We start from the raw sequence: 23,461 nt of genomic DNA, 5'->3' as shown, positions 1-23,461 counted from the left end.
TCCCCTTATGATTGTATGAGACAGAGAAAAAGAAATAGCATGGTGTTGCTTCAGCCTGGCTAGCTAACTTAAGGAAGACTTAAATGCTGGAGTCCCAAGGGAAAAGCTTTCATAATACTGAGCCAAACATGTGGGATCCAGCATATTAGGGTGGAAGGGCACTAGATTGGGAATCACATCTCTGTTCTACTTCCAGCTTTGTTACTAATTTACTAACTTACTGTGTAATCTTGGGCAAGTCTGAGTTTTACTTCCCAATATATAAAGGAGGATTGGACTAGCATTGCCTCCAATATACTTGCTGGCTCTAACAGTCTGATTCCAAGATTCCATTATGTAATAATTGAAGCCTAGCAACATGAGAACATTACAACTGCAGCAGGTAAGATTAAGAGGGTGGGGCAGGGGGAAAGGGTCTGTCCTGCATAATTAACTTAAGTAGGAGAAAAGAAAGACAGCCTCTGACTGTTGGGGTAATTGACTTTTAATCCTTCCTGTGAAATTGTTGGTTTTAAGAATATAGACTGAAAGAGAAGTGTAGAACTGGAAGTAATGATTTTTTATGGAAAGGAGAGTATTTTTTGATTGAATAGATGTGTGGAGACATGAATCCTTTTAGTTTTGATCATAAAACCAGTATTCTTCAGTGGAAAAAAATGATTAAATTGTATTCTGTGGCAGTGAACTGCTGTTTTAAGAGAGGTGATAATTTCAGATTTGTCCTTACTGTATGTGATGTGAAATGGTTTGGAGGCAAGAAAGACTGGATAAGGAGATCCCTGATGATGAGATCCTCAGCTTAGGAAGGTGTAGTGATAATGCAGAAATTGGATGGGAGAGGGAGGGGGTTCAGGAAGACTCAGGTTTCTGGTTTGGACAACTGGGAAGATTATGGTGCCATTTACTGATATAAGAAATACAGGGAAGTGTAGAACACATAGGAGAGTAGATGATGAGGATTTAATGTTTATGAAGAAATGAAGCAAAGTTCTGAGTTATCTGAGGCTTTGGTATATTTGGTATTGATTCTGAGCTTTTATCAATATTCAGATAACTTTCAAATAATTTTTGTCTCAGAAAAGAGTGTGTGTATGCATTGATGGCTAGTGGAGAATATCACTATGGAGACTAATGATATAATTCCCCCTGCAAATAGATAAGAACACTCAGGTGGGTCTGGTTCAGTCTTCAGACTGAAGGCTATTTGAGGTCATCATATCTTGGTCATATCATGTGATGTATAATGTGTGTGTGTGTGTGTGTGTGTGTGTGTGTGTGAAAGCCGGGGGTTGAAGTGATATGTTTGTGTTGCCTTGTTTTTGCTTTCATAAGGATGAGACAAAAATCTTCCTTTCCAATTATTTTGGTTCCAAGCTTGATTTTTTTTTTTTTTCTGTTTAAATGGTTCAAAGGGGCCCAGTTTTCCCAGTTCTTGGTGGAAAGCCCACAAAGAGTTCCCAACTGTATTTTTAATCACATTTAGTCCATATTGAAGTATGATAATGTTAAAATTGTATCTTTTTCCTTCTTAGAGTGGAAATTTCAAGGTATTAAATCTTAGAGAAATGGCTTTCATTCATTTGGATATCAGATGTCTATATACGCTTCTTATTTGCACAGCTTTTGGCTCTACTTTGTCTTCAAATGCTGAGATAAAAGGTAAACTAAGAATGGAGTAGTTTTAAAATCAGAGATATTAACTGCCTTGTCAACCTACCATATGAAAGTGCATAAATAGATGGATTATTATTGGAAATATTTCAGGGAGCCCATACACAAAAATACGTTCTTACTAGTCAGCCTCATGTATAACGCAACTGATGATAAAAAACATTTTGTGGGATAAAAGCCAAACTAAAATATACTTTGTATACCTTTTCATATAATCTTTTCTTACTTTTTTTTTGGTTATCCATTTAATTTATTTATTTTTTAAATTTAAATTTATTCATTTTAATTGGAGGCTAATTACTTTACAATATTGTATTGGTTTTGCCATACATCAACATGAATCCACCACGGGTATACACATGTTCCCCATCCTGAACCCCCCTCCCACCTCCCTCCCTGTACCATCCTTCTGGGTCATCCCAGTGCACCAGCCCCAAGCATCCAGTATCATGCATCGAACCTGGACTGGCAACACGTTTCATATATGATATTATACATGTTTGAATGCCATTCTCCCAAATCATCCCATCCTCACCCTCTCCCACACAGTTCAAAAGACTGTTCTGTACATCTGTGTCTCTTTTGCTGTCTCCCATAAAGGGTTATTGTTACCATCTTTCTAAATTCCATATATATGCATTAGTATACTCTATTGGTGTTTTTCTTTATGGCTTACTTCACTCTATATAATAGGCTGCAGTTTCATCCACCTCATTAGAACTGATTCAAATGCATTCTTTTTAATGGCTGAGTAATACTCCATTGTGTATATGTACCACAGCTTTCTTATCCATTCATCTGCTGATGGACATCTAGGTTGCTTCCATGTCCTGGCTATTATAAACAGTGCTGCGAAGAACATTGGGATACACGTGTCTCTTTCCCTTCTGGTTTCCTCAGTGTGTATGCCCAGCAGTGGGATTGCTGGGTCATAAAGGCAGTTCTATTTCCAGTTTTTTAAGGAATCTCCACACTGTTCTCTATAGTGGCTGTACTAGTTTGCATTCCCACCAACAGTGTAAGAGGGTTCCCTTATCTCCATACCCTCTCCAGCATTTATTGCTTGTAGACTTTGGATTGCAGCCATTGTGACTGGCTTGAAATGGTACCTCATTGTGGTTTTGATTTGCATTTCTCTGATAATGAGTGATGTTGAGCATCTTTTCATGTGTTTGTTAGCCATCTGTATGTCTTCTTTGGAAAAATGTCTATTTAGTTCTTTGGCCCATTTTTTTATTGCGTCGTTTATTTTTCTGGAATTGAGCTGTAGGAGTTGCTTGTATATACTCGAGATTAGTTGTTTGTCAGTTGCTTCATTTGCTATTATATTCTCCCATTCTGAAGGCTGTCTTTTCACCTTGCTTATAGTTTCCTTTGTTGTGCAGAAGCTTTTAATTTTAATTGGGTCCCATTTGTTTAATTTTGCTTTTATTTCCAATATTCTGGGAGGTGGGTCATCGAGAATCCTGCTGTGATTTATGTTGGAGAGTGTTTTGCCTATGTTTTCCTCTAGGAGTTTTATAGTTTCTGGTCTTACATTTAGATCTTTAATCCATTTTGAGTTTATTTTTTGTGTATGGTGTTAGAAAGTGTTCTGGTTTCATTCTTTAACAAGTGGTTGACCAGTTTTCCCAGCACAACTTGTTAAAGAGATTGTCTTTTCTCCATTGTATATTCTTGCCTCCTTTGTCAAAGATAAGCTGTCCATAGGTGTGTGGATTTACCTCTGAGCTTTCTATTTTGTTCCATTGATCTATATTTCTGTTTTTGTGCCAGTACCATACTGTCTTGATAACTGTGGCTTTGTAGTAGAGCCTGAAGTCAGGCAGGTTGATTCCTCCAGTTCCATTCTTCTTTCTCAAGATCGCTTTGGCTATTCGAGGTTTTTTGTATTTCCATACAAATTGTGAAATTATTTGTTGTAGCTCTGTGAAGAATACTGTTGGTAGCTTGATAGGGATTGCATTGAATCTATAGATTGCTTTGGGTAGTATACTCATTTTCACTATATTGATTCTTCTGATCCATGAACATGGTATATTTCTCCATCTATTAGTGTCCTCTTTGATTTCTTTCACCAGTGTTTTATAGTTTTCTATATATAGGTCTTTAGTTTCTTTAGGTAGATATATTCCTAAGTATTTTATTCTTTTTGTTGCAATGGTGAATGTAATTGTTTCCTTAATTTCTCTTTCTATTTTCTCATTATTAGTGTATAGGAATGCACGGGATTTCTGTGTGTTGATTTTATATCCTGAAACTTTACTGTATTCTTTGATTAGCTCTAGTAATTTTCTGGTGGAGTCTTTAGGGTTTTCTATGTAGAGGATCATGTCATCTGCAAACAATGAGAGTTTTACTTCTTTTCCAATTTGGATTCCTTTTATTTATTTTTCTGCTCTGATTGCTGTGGCCCAAACTTCCAAAACTATGTTAAATAGTAGTGGTGAAAGTGGGCACCCTTGTCTTATTCCTGACTTTAGGGGAAATGTTTTCAATTTTTCACCATTGAGGTTAATGTTTGCTGTGGGTTTGTCATATACAGCTTTTATTATGTTGAGGGGTATGTTCCTTCTATTCCTGCTTTCTGGAGAGTTTTTTTTTTTATCATAAATGGATGTTTAATTTTGTCAAAGGCTTTCTCTGCATCTATTGAGATAATCATATGTTTTTTATTTTTCAATTTGTTAATGTGGTGTATTACATTGATTGATTTGCGGGTATTGAAGAATCCTTGCATCCCTGGGATAAATCCCACTTGGTCATGGTGTATGATCTTTTTAATGCGTTGTTGGATTCTGTTTGCTAGAATTTTGTTAAGGATTTTTTCATCTATGTTCATCAGTGATATTGGCCTGTAGTTTTCTTTTTTTGTGGCATCTTTGTCAGGTTTTGGTATTAGGGTGATGGTGGCCTCATAGAATGACTTTGGAAGTTTACCGTCCTCTGCAATTTTCTGGAAGAGTTTGAGAAGGATAGGTGTTAGATCTTCTCTAAATTTTTGGTAGAATTCAGCTGTGAAGCCGTCTGGACCTGGGCTTTTGATTGCTGGAAGATTTCTGATTACGGTTTCAATTTCCATGCTTGTGATGGGTCTGTTAAGATTTTCTCTTTCTTCCTGGTTCAGTTTTGGAAAGTTGTTACTTTTCTAAGAATTTATCCATTTCTTCCAAGTTGTCCATTTTATTGGCATATAATTCCTGATGGTAGTCTCTTATGATCCTTTGTATTTCTGTGTTGTCTGTTGTGATCTCTCCATTTTCATTTCTAATTTTATTGATTTGATTTTTCTCCCTTTGTTTCTTGATGAGTCTGGCTAATGGTTTGTCAATTTTATTTATCCTTTCAAAGAACCAGCTTTTGGCTTTGTTGATTTTTGCTGTGGTCTCTTTTGTTTCTTTTGCATTTATTTCTGCCTAATTTTCATATAATCTTTTCTAACAAAGAGGCTATTTACCCAAAACCTCATTGTCTGATATGCAATTAACTGAAAAGTTTCCTTAATTACTCAGTTCAGTTCAGTCGCTCAGTTGTGTCTGATTCTTTGCTACCCCATGGACTGTAGCACACCAGGCTTCACTGTCCATCACCAACTCCTGGAGCTTGCTTAGACTCATGTCCGTTGAGTCGGTAATGCCATCCAACCATCTCATCCTCTGTCATCCCCTTCTCCTCCCACCTTCAGTTTTCCCAGCATCGGGGTCTTTTCCAATGAGTCAGTTCTTCACATCAGGTGGCCAAAGTATTGGAGTTTCAGCATCAATCCTTCCAATGAATATTCAGGACTGATTTCCTTTAGGATGCACTGGTTGTATCTCCTTGCAGTCCAAGGGACTCTTAAGAGTCTTCTCCAACACCGCAGTTCAAAAGCATCAATTCTTTGGCACTCAGCTTTCTTTATAGTCCAACTCTCACATCCATACATGACTCCTGTAAAAACCATAGCTACCTTAACTTTTAAGACAATTAAAAAAGTTTTAAAAATACATAAGTTTAAAATGAATTTTAAAAATAATTACATAATTATTAAGTCATGTCTAATGAACTTTTCATTGCAGAAGGTAATTAGAAGTATGTATTTAACAAAAATTTCTGATCATGAAACAATAGGATTGTCATTTCATCCTCAACAGAGACCTTCTTTATTTGGTTCATGGGGTTCTCATTTCAAATCATTATTTGTGGCATCATTTATTTCTGTTGATTCTTTTACTTACCTCAATAAGTAATATGAAGTAAAGTATTAAAATGAAAAGCAGAGCAGAAATGAGAAGAAATTATTAGCAGAAAGGCAACATGAGAGCAGTACTATGTACTAGATTTGCTAGTAGGCTTAGTAAGTTTATGGGACTTCCCTTGTAGTTCAGACAGTACAGAATCTGCCTACAATGTAGGAGGCCCAGGTTTGATCCCTGGGTCCAGAAAATCCCCTGGAGAAGGGCGTGGCTACCCACTCCAGTATTCTTGCTTCAAGAATTCTGTGGACAGAGGAGTCTGGTGGACTACAGTCCGTGGAGTTGCACATGACTGAGTGACTAACACTTGTACATTTATAGAATAATTTGTTAATTTTTATTGCTTTCTAAATCACCAGATGAAGGAGCCATTGCCTCCTGCTGCCCCCTCCCTTGAAATAAAAGAAGCTGTTTCCTTTCACTCAGCTGCCTGCCACTTTTTTTTGAGTCCTTCCAAAGAATGGCTCAGGTTTGCATATTCTACAAATAGCTCTGAGCTTTAGTTAACCAGAGGATTCAATTATCTTGAATGGACCAACAAAATCTACCTGTTCTCCTAATTCTTAAGGCACTTAGCCAGAGTAGTCATATTTTATATTTTCTATCCCTTTTTGTGTATGCCATATTATTTATTTTCTATCCCTTTTTGTGTGTGCCATATTTTATATTTTCTATCCCTCTGTGTGTGTGTGCCATGTACGTTATATTGTTATACATATAGTAAACACTAGATTAATACTGACTGATTCTTGCTATGAGAGAGATTTATGTAATAAAATGTTCCTACCCAAGACCAAATTGTGGTCTATATGACTGCAGAGATAACTCCATGTTGAATTTCTTATTTCTATGAAAACAATACCTAGCTAGGCTAAGTCACATTTACATATGCAATTTCTTAAAGAAGGGACAACTATGTAGTAGTAATCTGGATTTTTAAAAACAGCTTTTCTGATATTTAATTCACAAGACATAAAACTTATTCTTTTAAAATATAATGTACAGTGGTTTTTAGTATATTCACAAAGTTGTATAATAGCCACAATTATCAAATTCCAGAATAGTTACATCACCCCAAAAAGAAACTTCATATCCATTCAGTAGTTACATCTCATTCGCCCCTCCCTCCAGCACCTGACAACCACTATTTGATTTTCTGTCTCTATGAATTTGCCTATTTCAATGTCTCACATAAATGAAATCATGCACTATGTGGGCTTCTTTCACTTAGCATAAGGTTTTCAAGGTTCATTCATGTTCTAGCATATATCAGTATTTCATTCTTTCTTATGGCTGGATAATATTCCATTTTATGAATGTATCATAGTTTATTTATTTTTTCATTCATCAGTTGATGGACATATGGAAGTAATCTAGATTTAAAAATCTTTGTCATAAAATTCAGGATAAAAATTAAAATATTCTATTGATTTTATTTCAGTTAATCCTCCTCAGGATTTTGAAATAGTGGACCCTGGATATTTAGGTTATCTCTATTTGCAATGGCAACCTCCAGTGTCTCTGGATAATTTTAACAAATGCACTGTAGAATATGAATTAAAATATCGAAATGTTGATAGTGAAAGCTGGAGGGTAAGTAAAGCATGCACTTAAGATACTAGAGTGCTTATTAGTTTTCTTGTGATTCCTGATGTCAGTGTCTGCTCTTATTTCTGTATCTCATAGATATTATTAAGATATAAGTTGCATGCCTGCTGTTGTCTCCTGTGTATCCTGCAATATCTGTTCTCACCCCACCCACTATTAAGACTACCACTGGAAGTACAGGAAAGGAAAATCTGATCTCATGGAATATGGACTCATAGAGTACTTATACATTTTACCATATTTCAGAGTTACTTAAATCCTGTGTATGGGTCTTACTTATGCTACTGGATGATGTGAGCTTTTTCTCTGTAGGAATTAATCCTTATTTATCTTTGTACTCACCCTACAGAACACAGCATGGTTCTTTGCATATATTGTAGTAAGTGCTCAGTGAAAGTTTATTGAATTATTAACTATTTACATAGTCAACAAGCATGTTCTTTCAAAGATTTTGATTGTACAAGGAATTCTGTTATCTTCTTAATTCAGCTAGGTAGTTTCAAAGAACAATTAAAATCAAACAGTCATTGAGTAACTTTTTTTCCAAAAGTTTTCCAAAACTTTTTTGCCAGCTACTTCACTAGCTAGGTATCAGGAATAGAAGGATAAATGATATATGGTTTTAGTCCTTCAGGTAGTCACACTTTGTCTGGCTTCCTCCAGTTACCACCAAGATTGTACATGATTTCATATGATTTTTGAAAGGTGATAAATTGTCATGTAATAGGCATATGGTACATGAAAATTATCCCTTGATTTCAAGTTGGTTATAGCTCAAGTTCCTGCCACAGAGCCTTTTTTGTCTTCCAGAATGTATTTTAAATGAGGTGTTAAGATTCAAACGATCTCATCAAATGACATAATGTGCAGAAGGTGAACTCTGCCAAAAATATATCTGGGACACTTTAGCAGATAATCATCTGGAATTTCTTAGCTATTGAGGACTCTCCAGAGTATTAATGACTTTTTAGTCTTATTAATGTGGCTCATGATACCATTATTGTTTCTAAGCTTGACTTTGTCTCATCTTTTTATCAAACAGACGATCATCACTAAGAATCTACTTTACAAAGATGGGTTTGATCTTAACAAAGGTGTTGAAGCAAAGATACACACACTTCTGCCAAGGCAATGCACAAATGGATCAGAAGTTCAAAGTTCATGGTCAGAAGCTACTTATTGGATATCATCACAAGGTTAAAACAAAGCTCTCTTGTCATAATACTGTTAGAAAAATCTATATGGGAAGTAAGTTCCTTAACACTTATACAGCAGATTATATGTACAGTTGAGAATGTGGCACAAAATAGAATCCTTCTGAGGAGTGGGTGGCTGGTGTTTTGAATTCTTTAAATCAGAAAACATATGTGGCAAAACCTACATCTTATTTCCTGCATGCATACTCAGTCATGTGCAACTCTGTGGCCCCATAGACTATAGCCCTTATTAGGTTAATATAGATCCCAGTTTTGGGCTTATATAAGTGAATATACATGCAACTATGCAGCTGCTCAGAGCATCCTAGAATTATTAATTTGGCACTTCTGCATATGCTTACACTAGTACCAATAAATGAGCCCTCAAAAGTTTTTGATTTTGCATGTTCCACTTAAAGTGAAGTGATTTCCAACAACTTCCTTTGGGGATTTTCCTGATTATGTTGATTGCTAAATGAAGTGGAGAGGTCAAAGGAAATGAAATAAAATTGCTTAGTGATTTCCCAAGTGATTCATTATCATGTCTTTCAAGCATTCACAGTTTATTCATTTCTTAGGAAATCTGGACACTAAAATTCAGGATATGGATTGTGTATATTACAACTGGCAATATTTACTCTGCTCTTGGAAACCTGGCATGGGTGCCCATTTGGATAGCAATTACAGCTTATATTACTGGTAAGTATTTTTATAATAAGAATTCCATATCCAGAAGATATCTATCAAAATTAATCCACAGTATGAGTAACTTATTTTCGTTAGGGCTTCCCAGGTAGCTCAGATGGTAAAGAATCTACCTGAAATGCAAGGGACCTGGGTTCAATCCCTGAGTTGGGAAGATCCCCTGGAGAAGGGAATGGCAACCCACTCAGTATTCCTGCCCGGAGAATTCCATGGACAGAGAAGCCTGGAGGGCTACAGTCCTTGGGGTCCCAAAGAGTCAGACAGGACTGAGCGACTAGCACATATATACATACCAATTCAAACTTTAAAAAATACAAACAAGGCAAACAAAACAGATACTTGGGCCTCTAGATGGGCTTCCCTGATAGCTCAGCTGATAAAGAATCCGCCTGCAATGTGGAGACCCGGGTTCGATCCCTGGGTTGGGAAGATCCCCTGGAGAAGGGAATGGCTACCCACTTCAGTATTCTGGCCTGGAGAAGTCCATGGACTGTATAGTCCATGCAGTCGCAAAGAGTTGAACACAACTGAGCGAATTTCATTTTCATTAAACTGAATTCATTACACTTTTTCAGAGTTGGATTTATGATGAAATTTATTTACAATTATTTAGGGTTCTCAATGGGAATAAGTAGGTTTAGGCTGTAGCTACTAGAAGGCACTCTATGGGTGATATAAGGAATGCAATCATTGTTTCTGTTCTGAGTTAAATTTTGCATCTTCTAGATAGATGGAATTATAACCTAAATAGTTTTGACATATTTCATATTCTTGCTTTTTAAAAAAACATGTAGCTATTAAAACCTGATCCTTTTTCTGACTTCCCTGACTTTGTTAACTCTCACTAAGGGTTTAAAGTGTTGTCACTGCTTTTAATACACCATTTAGGTTTGTTGTAGATTTTCTTCCAAGAAGCAAGCATCTTTTAATTTCATGGCCACTTTGCCAACAATCATATAGTCAAAGCTATGGTTTTTCCAGTAGTCATTTACAGATGTGAGAGCTGGACCATGAAGAAGGCTAAGCACCAAAGAATTGACACTTTCAAACTGTGGTGCTGGAGAAGACTCTTGAGAGTCCCTTGAACAGCCAGGAATATCAAACAAGTCAATCCTAAAGGAAATCAACTCTGAATATTCATTGGAAGGACTGATGCAGAAGCTGAAGCCCCAATACTTTGGCTACCTGATATGAAGAGCCAACTTGTTGGAAAAGACTCTTGATTCTGGGAAAGGTTGAGTACAGGAGGAGAAGGGGGCAACAGAGGATGAGTTAGTTGGATGGCATCATTGACTCAATGGACAGGAGTTTGAACAAATTCTGGGAAATAGTAAAGGGCAGGGAAACCTTGCAGCCCATGGGTTTACAAAGAGTCGGATATGACTTAGCAAAATATTTGGCATAAAGTGAATTCAGTGGAGTCCAGATATTTGTACCAGTACCATATCAGCTGCTAGGCTGATATTTTGGCTGCAAGGAGATCCAACCAGTCCATTCTGAAGGAGATCAGCCCTGGGATTTCTTTGGAAGGAATGATGCTAAAGCTGAAACTCCAGTACTTTGGCCACCTCATGCGAAGAGTTGACTCATTGGAAAAGACTCTGATGCTGGGAGGGATTGGGGGCAGGAGGAGAAGGGGACGACAGAGGATGAGATGGCTGGATGGCATCACTGACTCGATGAACGTGAGTTTGAGTGAACTCCGGGAGTTGGTGATGGACAGGGAGGCCTGGCGTGCTGTGATTCATGGGGTTGCAAAGAGTCGGACACGACTGAGTGACTGAACTGGCTGGCTTTTCTGAGATTTATCCCTATGTGTATTATGTTCTCAGAGGATTTTCATTTATTTTATTAAACATAACAATATTTTATGTCTGCTTTTATTTTTAAAATGTTTTAATTAAATTTTCTCTTTAATTTTTATATTTTATTTACTTTGAAATTTGATTTTTATTTTATATTAGAATATAGTTGATTTACAATGTTTTTAGTTTCAAGTGTACAGCAAAGTGATTCAGTTATACATATATCTATTCTTTTTCAGTTTCTTTTCCCACATAGGTTATTATAGAATATTGAGTAGTTTCCTGTGCTATACAGTAGGTCCTTATTGATTACCTATTTTGTATATAAAAGTGTGTATATTTTAATCCAAGCTCCTAATTTATCCCACCACCACCTTTTCCCTTTAGTAACCATGTTTGTTTTTGAAGTCTATGAGACTGTTTCTGTTTTGTAAATAAGTTCATTTGTGTCATTTTGTATATTTAGATATGTGATATCATATGATATTTTTATTTCTTTCTGATTTACTTCATTCGTATGATAATATCTAGCTCCATTCATGTCGCTGCAGATAGCATGATCTCATTTATTTTTATGGCTAAGTAGTATTCCATTTTGTATATGTACCACATCTACTTTATCCATTCATCTATCAATGGACATTTAGATTGCTTCCATGCCTTGGCTACTGTAAACAGTGCCACTATGAATATTGAGATGCATGTATCTTTCCTAGTTAGTTTTCTCCAGCTATATGCCCAGGAGTGGGATTGCTGGATCATATAGTAGTTTTATTTTTAGTTTTTTAAGGAACCTCCATACTGTTCTTTATAGTGGTTATACCAATTTATATTCCCACCAACAGTGTAGGAGGGCTCCTTTTACTTCACACCTGCTCCAGCATTATTTTTCTTTCTTTTTTTTCCACTGAAGTGAGGTTGGCTTACAGTGTTGCTCCAATCTCTGCTGTACAGCAAAATGACTCAGTTATATACATATATACATTCTTTTCCATTGTGGTTTATCATAGGATATTGAATATAGTTCCCTGTACTATACATTAAGAGCTTGCTGTTTATCCATTCTAAATGTAATAGTTAGCATCTACCAACCCCATTTCCAGCATTGATTGTAGACTTGTTGATGAAGGCCATTCTGACTGGTGTGAGGTGACACCTCATTGTAGTTTTGATTTGCATTTCTCTAATAATTACTGATGTTGAGCATCTTTTCCTGTGCTTCTTGGCCACCTTGTAAATCTGCTTTTAAATCTGCTTTCTTCTAGTAAATTCTTCAGTACTGTATTTCAAAAAGCAGTACCATTCAGGATTACCAATATAAATCCCATGTTTTCCTAATAAGAATCTTATTCTTTGATTCACAATCCTATTGTGAATCAACATAACCTAAATATATGAGTAAGAATTATTGCCTTATATCTGAAATTTTATATAGATTCCCACCAGACTGTAAGCTCTGTAAAATAATGGGCTGTGTCTACTTTCCTTACTATTGTACCCCTAGCACTTTTCATAGGATCTGGCACATAGTTGGTATTCAGTAAATGTTGGACGTTATTAAATGATTTTTTATTTATCTGGTATTTTAAAATAATTGAAAACTGAGCACCATACAACTAGAAGATATTGATAAACACAATTCTTACCACACTTTTTTTTATAGGTATGAGGGCTTGGACCATGCGTTAGAGTGTATTGATTACATCCAGGCTAAAGGAAAAAATATTGGATGCAGGTTTCCCTACTTGGAGTCATCAGACTATAAAGATTTCTACATCTGTGTTAATGGATCATCAGAATCCCAATTAATCAGACCCAGCTATTTCATTTTTCAGCTTCAAAATATAGGTGAGGTAAACAACTTCAAAATGTTTCTAGTTTAGACCATTTACAACCAACCATGTGGAAGAGAAGAGGTAGATAAATAGATATCTACTGGAATGCAAAGCCACAAAACTGGAGGCCAACAGAGTACAAGGAAGAACTAATTAAATATAAAAGTATGGAAGATAAGGAATTGAATGAGTATAAAGCATAGTTTTCATTTAGAATTCATAATTTGTTTCCCAGCTTCAGAGTTTGTCTTCTAGAAAGTATTTTTGTCTAGTGTTAATAATGGAATAATTATGGAATCACTCATTCCCAATGCTCAAAAGGCCCTGGGAATAGGTTGGATATTGTCTGAGTCTGTGTTCTCATTTCTAACAGTTATAAGAATGACAGGTTCTAGAGCCAGCCATAAATTTTGAATTTATTACATTCTAGCTATATGACTTTGGGTGAGTTACTCTTAATATGTTTCAATTTCCTTATAAGTAAAATGAAGATAATAGAGGACCACCTCATAGATTTATTGTGAGACATGAATAAGTTTATGATGTAACATTCCTGGTTTACTTCCTGACACATCATAAGCTCTAAATAAGAATTAGCTATTAATAAAAATAAAAATACTAGTAGTAATTTGTTGTGGTAGTTGTTTCTAATGCCATAAAATGGAAAAATGACTGTAATGATTTGGATCTTCTAGCTTTTCTCTTGGACTTACATATTTGTCAATATGTGGCTTAACAAAAAATCAGTTTCCCAAATAACCAAGTTTCTTCAACTGATCTTGGTTAGCAAGTGGCTTTGATTTTAATTCACATTGGGGCTTCCCTTGTAGCTCAGTCAGTAAAGGATCTGCCTACAGTGCAGGAGACCTGGGTTCAATCCCTGGGTTGGGAAGATCCCCTGAGAAGGAAATGGCAACCACTCCAGTATCCTTGCATGGAAATCTCATGGACAGAGGAGCCTGGTGGGCTGCAGTCCATGGGGTCGCAAAGAGTCAGACATAACTAAGCAGCTAACGCTTATTTACTTACCTATAGAGAATAGTCTTGAGCCACCTGATTTACCCTGGACGCTTCAGTTAATAGGCGCCCCTAGCTTTTGATAAAGGCTACTGATAAACTTCAATAACTTTCATGTTGAAATTATTTCCTTTTGTTTTCAGTTAAACCTTTGCCACCAGACTACCTTAGTCTTACTATGAAGAATTCAGAAGTCAACCTGAAATGGAGCATTCCCAGAGGACCTATTCCAGCAAAATGTCTCATTTATGAAATTGAGTTCACAGAAGATGATACTGCCTGGGTGGTATGGACATTGCATTTATTTGGGAAAATCATAAACACAGCCTTTTAAATAAAATAGTAAACATGAGAACCAAAGTCAGTTGCTATTCACATGAGGATGGAACATGACATGCACCTTAGTTTAACTTCCAGAAAACCAAACAATCTTGTGGACAACAGAAAGATGCTTGCAGTCTGAAAGTATAATCAGCTAATTATACCAACTTTAAAGCTACATAGGTCTTTAGAGATAATCTAGTCACTTGTTTCCAAATTGTTATATATTAATTTTATTCATTGGTTTCCAGCTTAGGGAGTGGTGGAAACAAGTGATGGAGACAAGTGGTGGAGACAATTGATTAGACTAGTTCTAATCAATTCATTTCACATACAGATGAAAAAACTGATTTTTTCTACTTGAAAAAATAGATTTACAAGTCCCAAGGAAGTGACTTGACTTACAATAAAATTATGTAGCTAGAACTAGAATCCAGATCTTATTCCCAGTCTACTTTAATTTACATTACATTATGCTAGCTCCCAAGAAAAGTTATAACAAATGAAAAGCTGTTGTTTTGGATGAGAAACACTCTTTGGCTCTTTTAAATGAAAAACTGAAGTAATCATGAATTGATTTTTTTTTTTCTTTTGAGAACATCCAGCTGTGTGTATTCTCATATCGGAAGGGGTGGTTTCATGTCAGGCCCTGAGCACTGTTATACTGGTCTTATGATTAAACAAAATAAGAATAAGGGAAAAAAGAAGCTTTGTGTGTATGAACTTTACAGTATCCATAGAAACAACCTTCGCATGATGACTCTTTTTGCTAACTCAGTATATGTAGCATTTTCTAATTTATGGAATCTGGACAATTTGAAACTAATCCAAAATGGGAGTCATAAGCACCAAAACTACCTAGGAATTTTGCCCTGTCATATATTTCCTTTGCTACCAGTAATCCATTATCACTACAGGAAAAATTTTAAGTATGAATAAGGAAGAAAGAATGAAAAGTAAACCACCATACAGCGATGGCCACTGTTAAGATTTTGGTATATACCTTTCTAGGCATTTGATGCATTTATTTCATGTAACAAAACTCACTTTATAAAAATGACAAATCAAATAGAGTATGGCTAGCTGCAGTTAGATCAAATAATGACATGTTATTTTTTTCTTGGCTTTCAGACTACCACAATTGAAAATGAAATATACATCACAAGAACATCAAATGAAAGTCTCCAATTATGCTTTTTAGTAAGAAGCAAAATGAATATTTATTGTGCAGATGATGGAATATGGAGTGAGTGGAGTGATGAACAGTGCTGGAAAGGTATGGGATAAAAGAACAGTAGAGTATTTCTAGCACTGTTTGAGGAAGAAGATGCCTCATTGGATGTCATAGGTCACTACAATTCAGTGACACAGGTTATCAATATCATAGGGTCATCCTTTCTTCACCATTTTTTTTAATTGAAGTATAGTTCTTTGAGATATAAGTTACAAGTGTACAATATAGTGATTCACAATTTAAAAGGCTTTACTCCATTTAAAGTTATTATAAAATATTGGCTATATTACCTATTTTTATAGATGTCTATAATATTAATTGAGCTGTATCTTTTCCACACTGCAAGGTTTAATAAATTCTGTTTGATTCTTCCTACTTTCATTTGACAAGCTAATTTTACCTGTTTTGCTTTGATTTTGCTAGTGGATTACCTTCCAATGGTAGTCTTAGCTCCAAAATTTGGTGGTGCTATTCTTGAGTTTCTTATATATTTACCAGATGTTAACCAAATCTGTATTAGTACCAACTGGAGTTGCAGTAGTACATTTACTCTGAAGTTTTACATACAAGCATATATGTATTTTATCAGACCGTTGGGTATATTATTTATCTTCTTTATATGGTTTTGAAAAATTATATGCTCATTATTCAAGATTTTTAAAGTCTATGCCTCTTCCCCATTGAAATTCAAATGAATCCATTTAAATGTTAGAAAGAGGGAACAATCATAAAATATGTTGATATAGTTACTGAAGAAAATATATTTTAAAAAGAACAATAACTAAACTATTTGCTCTTTGATAGCAAAATTAATTTTCTCTCAGTGAATTTTGTAATTATGAAAGTCCAAATGCTCTTGCTGCTGCTAAGTCTCTTCAGTCGTGTCCGACTCTGTGCAACCCCATAGACGGCAGCCCACCAGGCTCCCCCGTCCCTGGGATTCTCCAGACAAGAACACTGGAGTGGGTTGCCATTTCCTTCTCCAAAGCATGAAAGTGAAAAGTGAAAGTGAAGTAGCTCAGTCGTGTCCGACTCTTAGCGACCCCATGGACTGCAGCCTATCAGGCTCCTCCCTCCATGGGATTTTCCAGGCAAGAGTATTGGAGTGGGGTGCCATTGCCTTCTCCAAATGCTCTTGCAGATAGTCTATAAACAGAAAAGATAAATTAGCAAGCACTTCAATTGAACATAGATTTATAGGAAATCTAATGTTCTGTTTTAGGTAGTTTAAGTTGTTGTAGTTCAGAGTCTTGTTATAGTTCAGTTATCAACGTTCTTGTTTTTCTGTCAGAAGAGAGAATGTGCTAGTTCTTTTGTGGGGAAGACTATTTTAATCAATATTTTCCTATGCTTTTGATTTTCAAGAGAACAGAAATCTTAAACAGGACACTTGTTTTTGAGTGTCTGGTACCATGCCTAATGAACATTTTTCTGAATAATATGTTATCACTAGTAAAATATACATTCTGTTTACTTCCAACACTGATTTAAAGTGACTTATGGTAAAAGATATATTTCAATTAAATATATTTGGGATTGACATGTACACACTATATTTAAAATGAATAACCAACAAGGACCTACTATATAGCACAGGGATCTCTGCTGAATACTCTGTAATAACCTAAATGGGAAAAGAATTTGAAAAAAAAAAAAATATATATATATATATATATATATATATATATATATATATATCTGAATTACTTTGCTGTACACCTGAAGCTAACACAACATTGTTAACCAATAATATGGCAACATAAAATAAAGAATTAAAAAAAGAAAATAAACTTTCATGGAAGACAAAAATAGCAATATAAACAACATTGAGAAAGTGGCAAAATATTGTGCTTCACAGTATACTAGCTTTATCAATATAAATGTTAGTAATTATTTTAAATGGAAGGAAATTAACTCAACCTTGTTCTTTCATGAAGGCATATAAACACATATGCAGATACAAACATATAATGGCATTTTTATTGATCATTCGTCTCCTTTTATGTTGTTCCATTATAATAGAATCTGTGTTTGTTATCTTGCTATTAGTATACTGGTATCATTCTCTTTCATATATCAGATATTTGTTAAGCACTTACTACGTGTCAGAGTTTTTCAAGTACTGGAGGTACAGTGGTAAAAAAAAAAAAAAATCTCTGTTCTCATTGAATTTATATTTTATTCCCAAGTTAGGTAGAGATAGACATAAGCAAAGAAGCCAAATATATCTTATAATCACTAACGGCTATGGAGGAAAAACAGGCAGAGAGAGAGAAAGAACTCAATTAACTAAAGATACATGGAATCAGAAAGAACACTTACTTATACTATGTTTTTTTTTTTTTTCTTTTTTGTCACTAATATAAAAAATCTGAGACTCTGGAACTGACACTGTGCCCTGAATTATATCTTGTTTCGATTCCTGGGTCGGGAAGATCCTGGGTCAGGAAGATCCACTAGAGAAGGGATAGGCTACCCACTCCAGTATTCTTGGGCTTCCCTTGTGGTTCAGCTGGTAAAGAATCCGTCTGCAATGCAGAAGACCTGAGTTGGGAAGATCCCCTGGAGAAGGGAAGGCTACCAACTCCAGTATTCTGGCCTGGAGAATTCCATGTATAGTCTATGGGGCCACAAAGAGTCAGACAGGACTGAGTGAATTTCACTGTCATTAGTCAATGCAGTGTTTAAAGAAGACATGGTGAGTTTTTAGCCACATTCTCAAAATAACATCCTTTTATATATTTTACATATAATCTTTTTTAAAGTTGGAGTATAATTGATTTATGTTGTTTTTTTGTTTGTTTTTGTTTTTTAAACTTTTTGTATGTAATCTTAACCATGTTTTTGATGACAGGTTTCTTTTGCTCTGATGGCTATCTCTTGGTAGAATCTTAATAAGTTTTAGACTAGAAACAAAGACTTTTGAGATGCATGTGGTCTTATTTCTTTTGCACATTTCTTATTGGATGTTTTAAGTTATAGAAAAATAGCACAGTAATCTTTTGAAAATGACTATCTTATTCAGGATTTACTCTGAAACTTCACAGAAGAAGCCTATTTCTTGCTGTTAATTTTGCATGCCAGAAGCGCATATCATTAGTCATTTCTCTGGATTATATCCTTGCAATTCTTAACTGGGCCTATGAATTTGGTAATTTTCTAATAGAAAATAAGATCCTAAATGAATAAGACACCAAGAAAAAGTGGGGCTGGAGATAGTTTTGAGTATAGGTATAGGCCTAAGATTCAAAATGTTCCATAGTATTTCAAAAATGTGGGAGATACTGGTTTTGGAAGGACAAACCTTGTATACATTTTCAATTTGTCTAGTGATTGCTCATTTCTTGCTATGCAGTGAAAGTGTCAGTTACTCAGTTGTGTCCAACTCTTTGTGACCCCATGGACTGTAGCCAACCAGGCTCCTCTGTCCATAGAATTCTTTAGGCAAGAATACTGGAGTGGGTTGCCATTTCCTTCTCCAGAGGATCTTCCCAACCAGGTATCAAACATGGCTCTCCCTCATTGCAGGCAGACACTTTACCGACTGAGCCACCAGGGAAGCCCTTGCTATGCAGAAGAACCATTAAAATTTCATCCCTAAAAAAAAAAAAAAATAGAATGATAAGAAAAAGCTCATTTCTTTAGTCTCCAGAATGTGAGACAATTTCAAAAACATGACTTTTAAAGACTAGCTCCATTATTTGCACTGAGACTTATTGAAGACCAACTTTCACTCACTACTGCATTGTATGATATAAACATTTGACTTATTGAGAGTTAAGAGATACATATGGTGTGTTTATCTAATCCCTCTGTTAATATTTTACCACTGTGTTTTTGTAAAAAATTCACAAGAACAAATTTGAAACAAAATCATGTAAGAAAATAAGAATGGGGGGAGGAAATTCCCTGGTGGTCTAATGGCTAAGACACCGTGCTTTCAAAGCAGGGGGGCCTAGGTTCTAACTCTGGTCAGGTAGCTAGATCCCACATGCCTCAACTTAGAGTTTGAATGCCAAAACTAAAGATCTTGTATGCCGCAACTAAGATCCGGCACAGCCAAATAAATAAATAAATATTTTTAAAAGAAAATAGAATGGGGCTTTAGGTACTTATTTCTCTAAGCAAAATGAAGAGCTGTCACAATCCAGTAGAGTAGTTGCTCTATAAAAAAAAAAAGTGCACGAATGAAAGGAATGCCATACTCAAACATCACACTGGGAGATATGGCAGAAGTTGCCAAGTTTAACTCAGTTCTTCTCCATTTACATTTTATTTATAAAATAATTCCATTTTCAAAATAATTGTACACATCTAACGCTTCCCCTTTTTTTGTTATTTTAATCCTAGGTGACATATGGAAGGAAATCTTACTATTTTTCTTGGTACCGTTTGTTCTTGTCTCATTATTTGTTTTGGTAGTTACTTGTACACTTTTATATAAGCAAAGAAATTTATTGAAAATGGTAAGTTGTATAGCATTACCATGTTTAGTCTGAGGTAATAGATAAAAAAATATTTTGCTTTAGAACTGATGAACCTACATTTCACAGCCTGTACACTGTGAATGTACAATGATGTTGTGTAGATTATGATAATGTCTTAATTTAACAGTAATTTAAAAAATTAACCCTAAAAAGCTACATTTTGGGGTGGACTTGCTTTTGATGATATATAAGAATAATGCTTTAGAACATGAAACGCTACCTTTAGATTAAGGAAAACATGAGAATTACAGGAGAAAAGCAGGATGGGGAAAAGGAAAGACTGACTTAAAATGTACACAGCTTGATATATATTACTAGTGTGCCACAGGTGAAAGATCGCAAAAATTTTAAAAATCTTGGTGCATAACCTCCGAGAGCTCACACTCTAGTTCTGCTAGCTGTATAGTAGAATCTATACAAAAACATAACCTGCATTATGAGCTGATTTTAGCTATTTGAGTTACACAGATAATGCTATAGGTCGACCACTGTATCTTTGGTGAGCTTTAAGAAGGAAATGTGACTTAGAGAAAAAATACCATAATGCCAAGTCTTTTAAAGATAAAAGAAATGTGAATGTACATGAAATGTTTTGCTTTATTCCCTGCTGAATGCTTTTTTTCTATTTCTCTGAGTTATTAATCTAAGTGAAATAGTTTGTGTTATTAATGACTGTTAATAATGGAGCTCTTTCTTAATTTCAGGTTTTTCATACCGAAAAAAGAAGCCCTTTCTAATCAAGATTCACTCTGTTGACTCAATAAATCCCAGTCTTATGGCCAAATGTTAGATATGAGTCTTACCAAACTGAGTTTTTTCCTAAATGTTGAATAAATTTTATTTTGAAAACATTGTTGTCTTTAAATAGGTGTTTGATTATTAAAATCCTCAATTAGTAGGGAATTTTATGGATTCTATTAATAGATTTTTTTTCTTATTAAGACACAAAGTTCAGAGACTTCCTTGGCAGTCAAGTGGTTATGACTCTGCTCTTCCACTGCAGGGTTCTAATTTCCACTGGTCAGGGAACTAAGATCCCTCATGCTTGGGTGGTGAGGTCAAAAACAAAAACAAGTTCAACCAATTAAATTGAAGATCTAATTGCCTTTATTAGGTGATTCATGAATCAGACTGCATCCTACCTAGCAACTAGAAGGGTACTCTGAGGGGTTGTACAAAACAGAAGGTTTTTATAGAGAGAAGGATAGGGCAAGGAAGCTATTAGCAAAAGAAAAAAGGATTATTTTTAGGCCAACACATCTTCTTTTTTGAGGAGGGAAGGGAAAGGAAGGGGTTTTAGCATGCAGATTGCCTCTTCTTCTCTGAGGGGATATAGAGAGCCCATGTAGCAGGTGACCTCATTGGTGCTGACCAGAAAATTCCAGACTGGATGATTAAGATTACATTTCTGGTGAAGGTCAAAACTGCAATTAGGTTAGTTGTTTAATCTACATTTGCTATCATGGGCTTTAGCACAAGTTGTGCCATTTTGGGCCTGTGGTTTTCTCTTTAACATTTCCTCAATCCAAGATGAGAGTGCTACATATAGAAAAGTCAAGGGATGGGTCAGAATATAATCTGTGATGTATTTGTAAAACAATGTGATTTTGAGAATGACACTGAGTCATAGAGATATTGTCAAATATGGAATATGAGATTCTAATTTTTTTATTAATTGCACTTGGGATGAAAGTATTCACCATGAATGAGGTTGTTTGGCTTTAAAATAAGATGTGGAGAGGATTAATAAGAAGCGAGAAATTTTAAATACATTCATAGTCTAAATGTGTGCTTCCCATTTCATGAAAAGGTGGGAAGCATGCAGTGCTTCAGGTCAGTTCAGTTCAGGCACTCAGTCATGTCTTACTGTGACCCTAGGGAAGGCAGCACGCCAGGCTTCCCTGTCCATCAGCAACTCCCTGAGCTTGATCAGACTCATGTCTATTGAGTTGGTGATGCCATACAATCATCTCGTTCTCTGTGATCCCCTTCTCCTCCTGCCTTCAATCTTTCCCAGCATCAGGTTCTTTTCCAATGAGTCACTTCTTTGCATTGGGTGACCAAAGTATTGGAGCTTCAGCATTAGTCCTTCCAATGAATATTCAAGATTGATTTCCTTTAGGATGGACTGGTTGGAACTCCTTGCTGTCCAAGGGACTCGCAAGTGTCTTCTCCAACACCACAGTGCAAAAGCATCGATTCTTTGGCACTCAGCTTTCTTTATGATCCAACTCTGACATCCTTACATGACTACTGAAAAAACCATAGCTTTAACTAGATGGATCTTTGTCAGCAAAGTAATGTCTCTGCTTTTTAATATGCTGTCTAGGTTGGTCATAGCTTTTCTTCCAAGGAGCAAGTGTCTTAATTTCATGACTGCAGTCACCATCTGCAGTGATTTTGGAGCCCCAAAAAATAAAGTCTGACACTATTTCCACTGTTTCCCCATCTATTTGCCATGAAGTGATGGGACCAGATCCCATGATCTTAGTTTTCTGAATGTTGAGTTTTAAGCCAACTTTTTCACTCTCTTCTTTCACTTTCATCAAGAGGCTTTTTAGTTCTTCTTCACTTTCTGCCATAAGGGTAGTGTCATCTGCCTATCTGAGGTCATTGATACTTCTCCTGGCAATCTTGATTCCAGCTTGTGCTTCATTGAATCTGGCATTTCACGTGATATATTCTGTATATAGGTTAAATAAGCAAGGTGACAATATACAGCCTTGATGTACTCCTTTCCAAATTTTGAACCAGTCCCTCGTTCCATGTCCAATTCTAACTGTTACTTCTTGACCTGCATACAGATTTCTCAGGAGGCAGGTCAGGTGGTCTGGTATTCCCATCTCTTTAAGAATTTTCCATAGTTTGTTGTGATCCACACAGTCAAAGGCTTTAGTGTAGTCAATGAAATAGAAGTAGATGTTTTTCTGGAATTCTCTTGCTCTTGCTATGATCCAGCGGATGTTGGCAATTTGATCTCTGGTTCCTCTGCCTTTTTCTAAATCCAGCTTGAACATCTGGAGATTCTCGGTATACGTACTGTTGAAGCCTAACTTGCAGTGCTTAAAAGGCTGAAAATAATGAAATGACAAGAGATCGTATTTGAAATATTCAGATGTTATAAAACAAGCTTGAGAGTTCCCTATGCTAGTTGGCAGGCAACATTTCCTATTTTCTGATGGTGTGTGTTTGTTTATTTGTTTTTTTAATTCATTCAGAGACCAAAAAGCACAAGCCTCTGAAATCAGTAAGAAGCCTTTTAAAGATACATGCAAACTTCAGACCGATTGACAGTTAACTCCTAGTAGAAGATGTGGCAACTGAGCTATAGACAGTTACTTTAAAAT

General features: G+C 35.7%; 1 protein-coding gene across 1 annotated transcript; it reads left to right on the top strand.

The window, feature by feature from the left end:
• The first annotated feature begins 1,565 nt into the window (after positions 1 to 1,565).
• IL13RA2 (interleukin 13 receptor subunit alpha 2) lies at positions 1,566 to 20,851 on the top strand. The gene is made up of 9 exons (XM_055564306.1): positions 1,566 to 1,659; positions 7,348 to 7,499; positions 8,557 to 8,710; positions 9,289 to 9,409; positions 12,884 to 13,068; positions 14,216 to 14,358; positions 15,525 to 15,669; positions 19,978 to 20,093; positions 20,819 to 20,851. Exons 1-9 carry the CDS (start codon positions 1,566 to 1,568, stop codon positions 20,849 to 20,851), a joined length of 1,143 nt encoding a protein of 380 aa, XP_055420281.1.
• Positions 20,852 to 23,461: the final 2,610 nt, after the last annotated feature.

The sequence above is a fragment of the Bubalus kerabau genome, chromosome X (genome assembly GCF_029407905.1).
Source record: "Bubalus kerabau isolate K-KA32 ecotype Philippines breed swamp buffalo chromosome X, PCC_UOA_SB_1v2, whole genome shotgun sequence".
Taxonomy (NCBI): domain Eukaryota; kingdom Metazoa; phylum Chordata; class Mammalia; order Artiodactyla; family Bovidae; genus Bubalus; species Bubalus kerabau.
The sequence above is the reverse complement of the archived record's forward strand: the minus strand, read 5'-3'. Positions and strand labels throughout refer to the sequence as shown.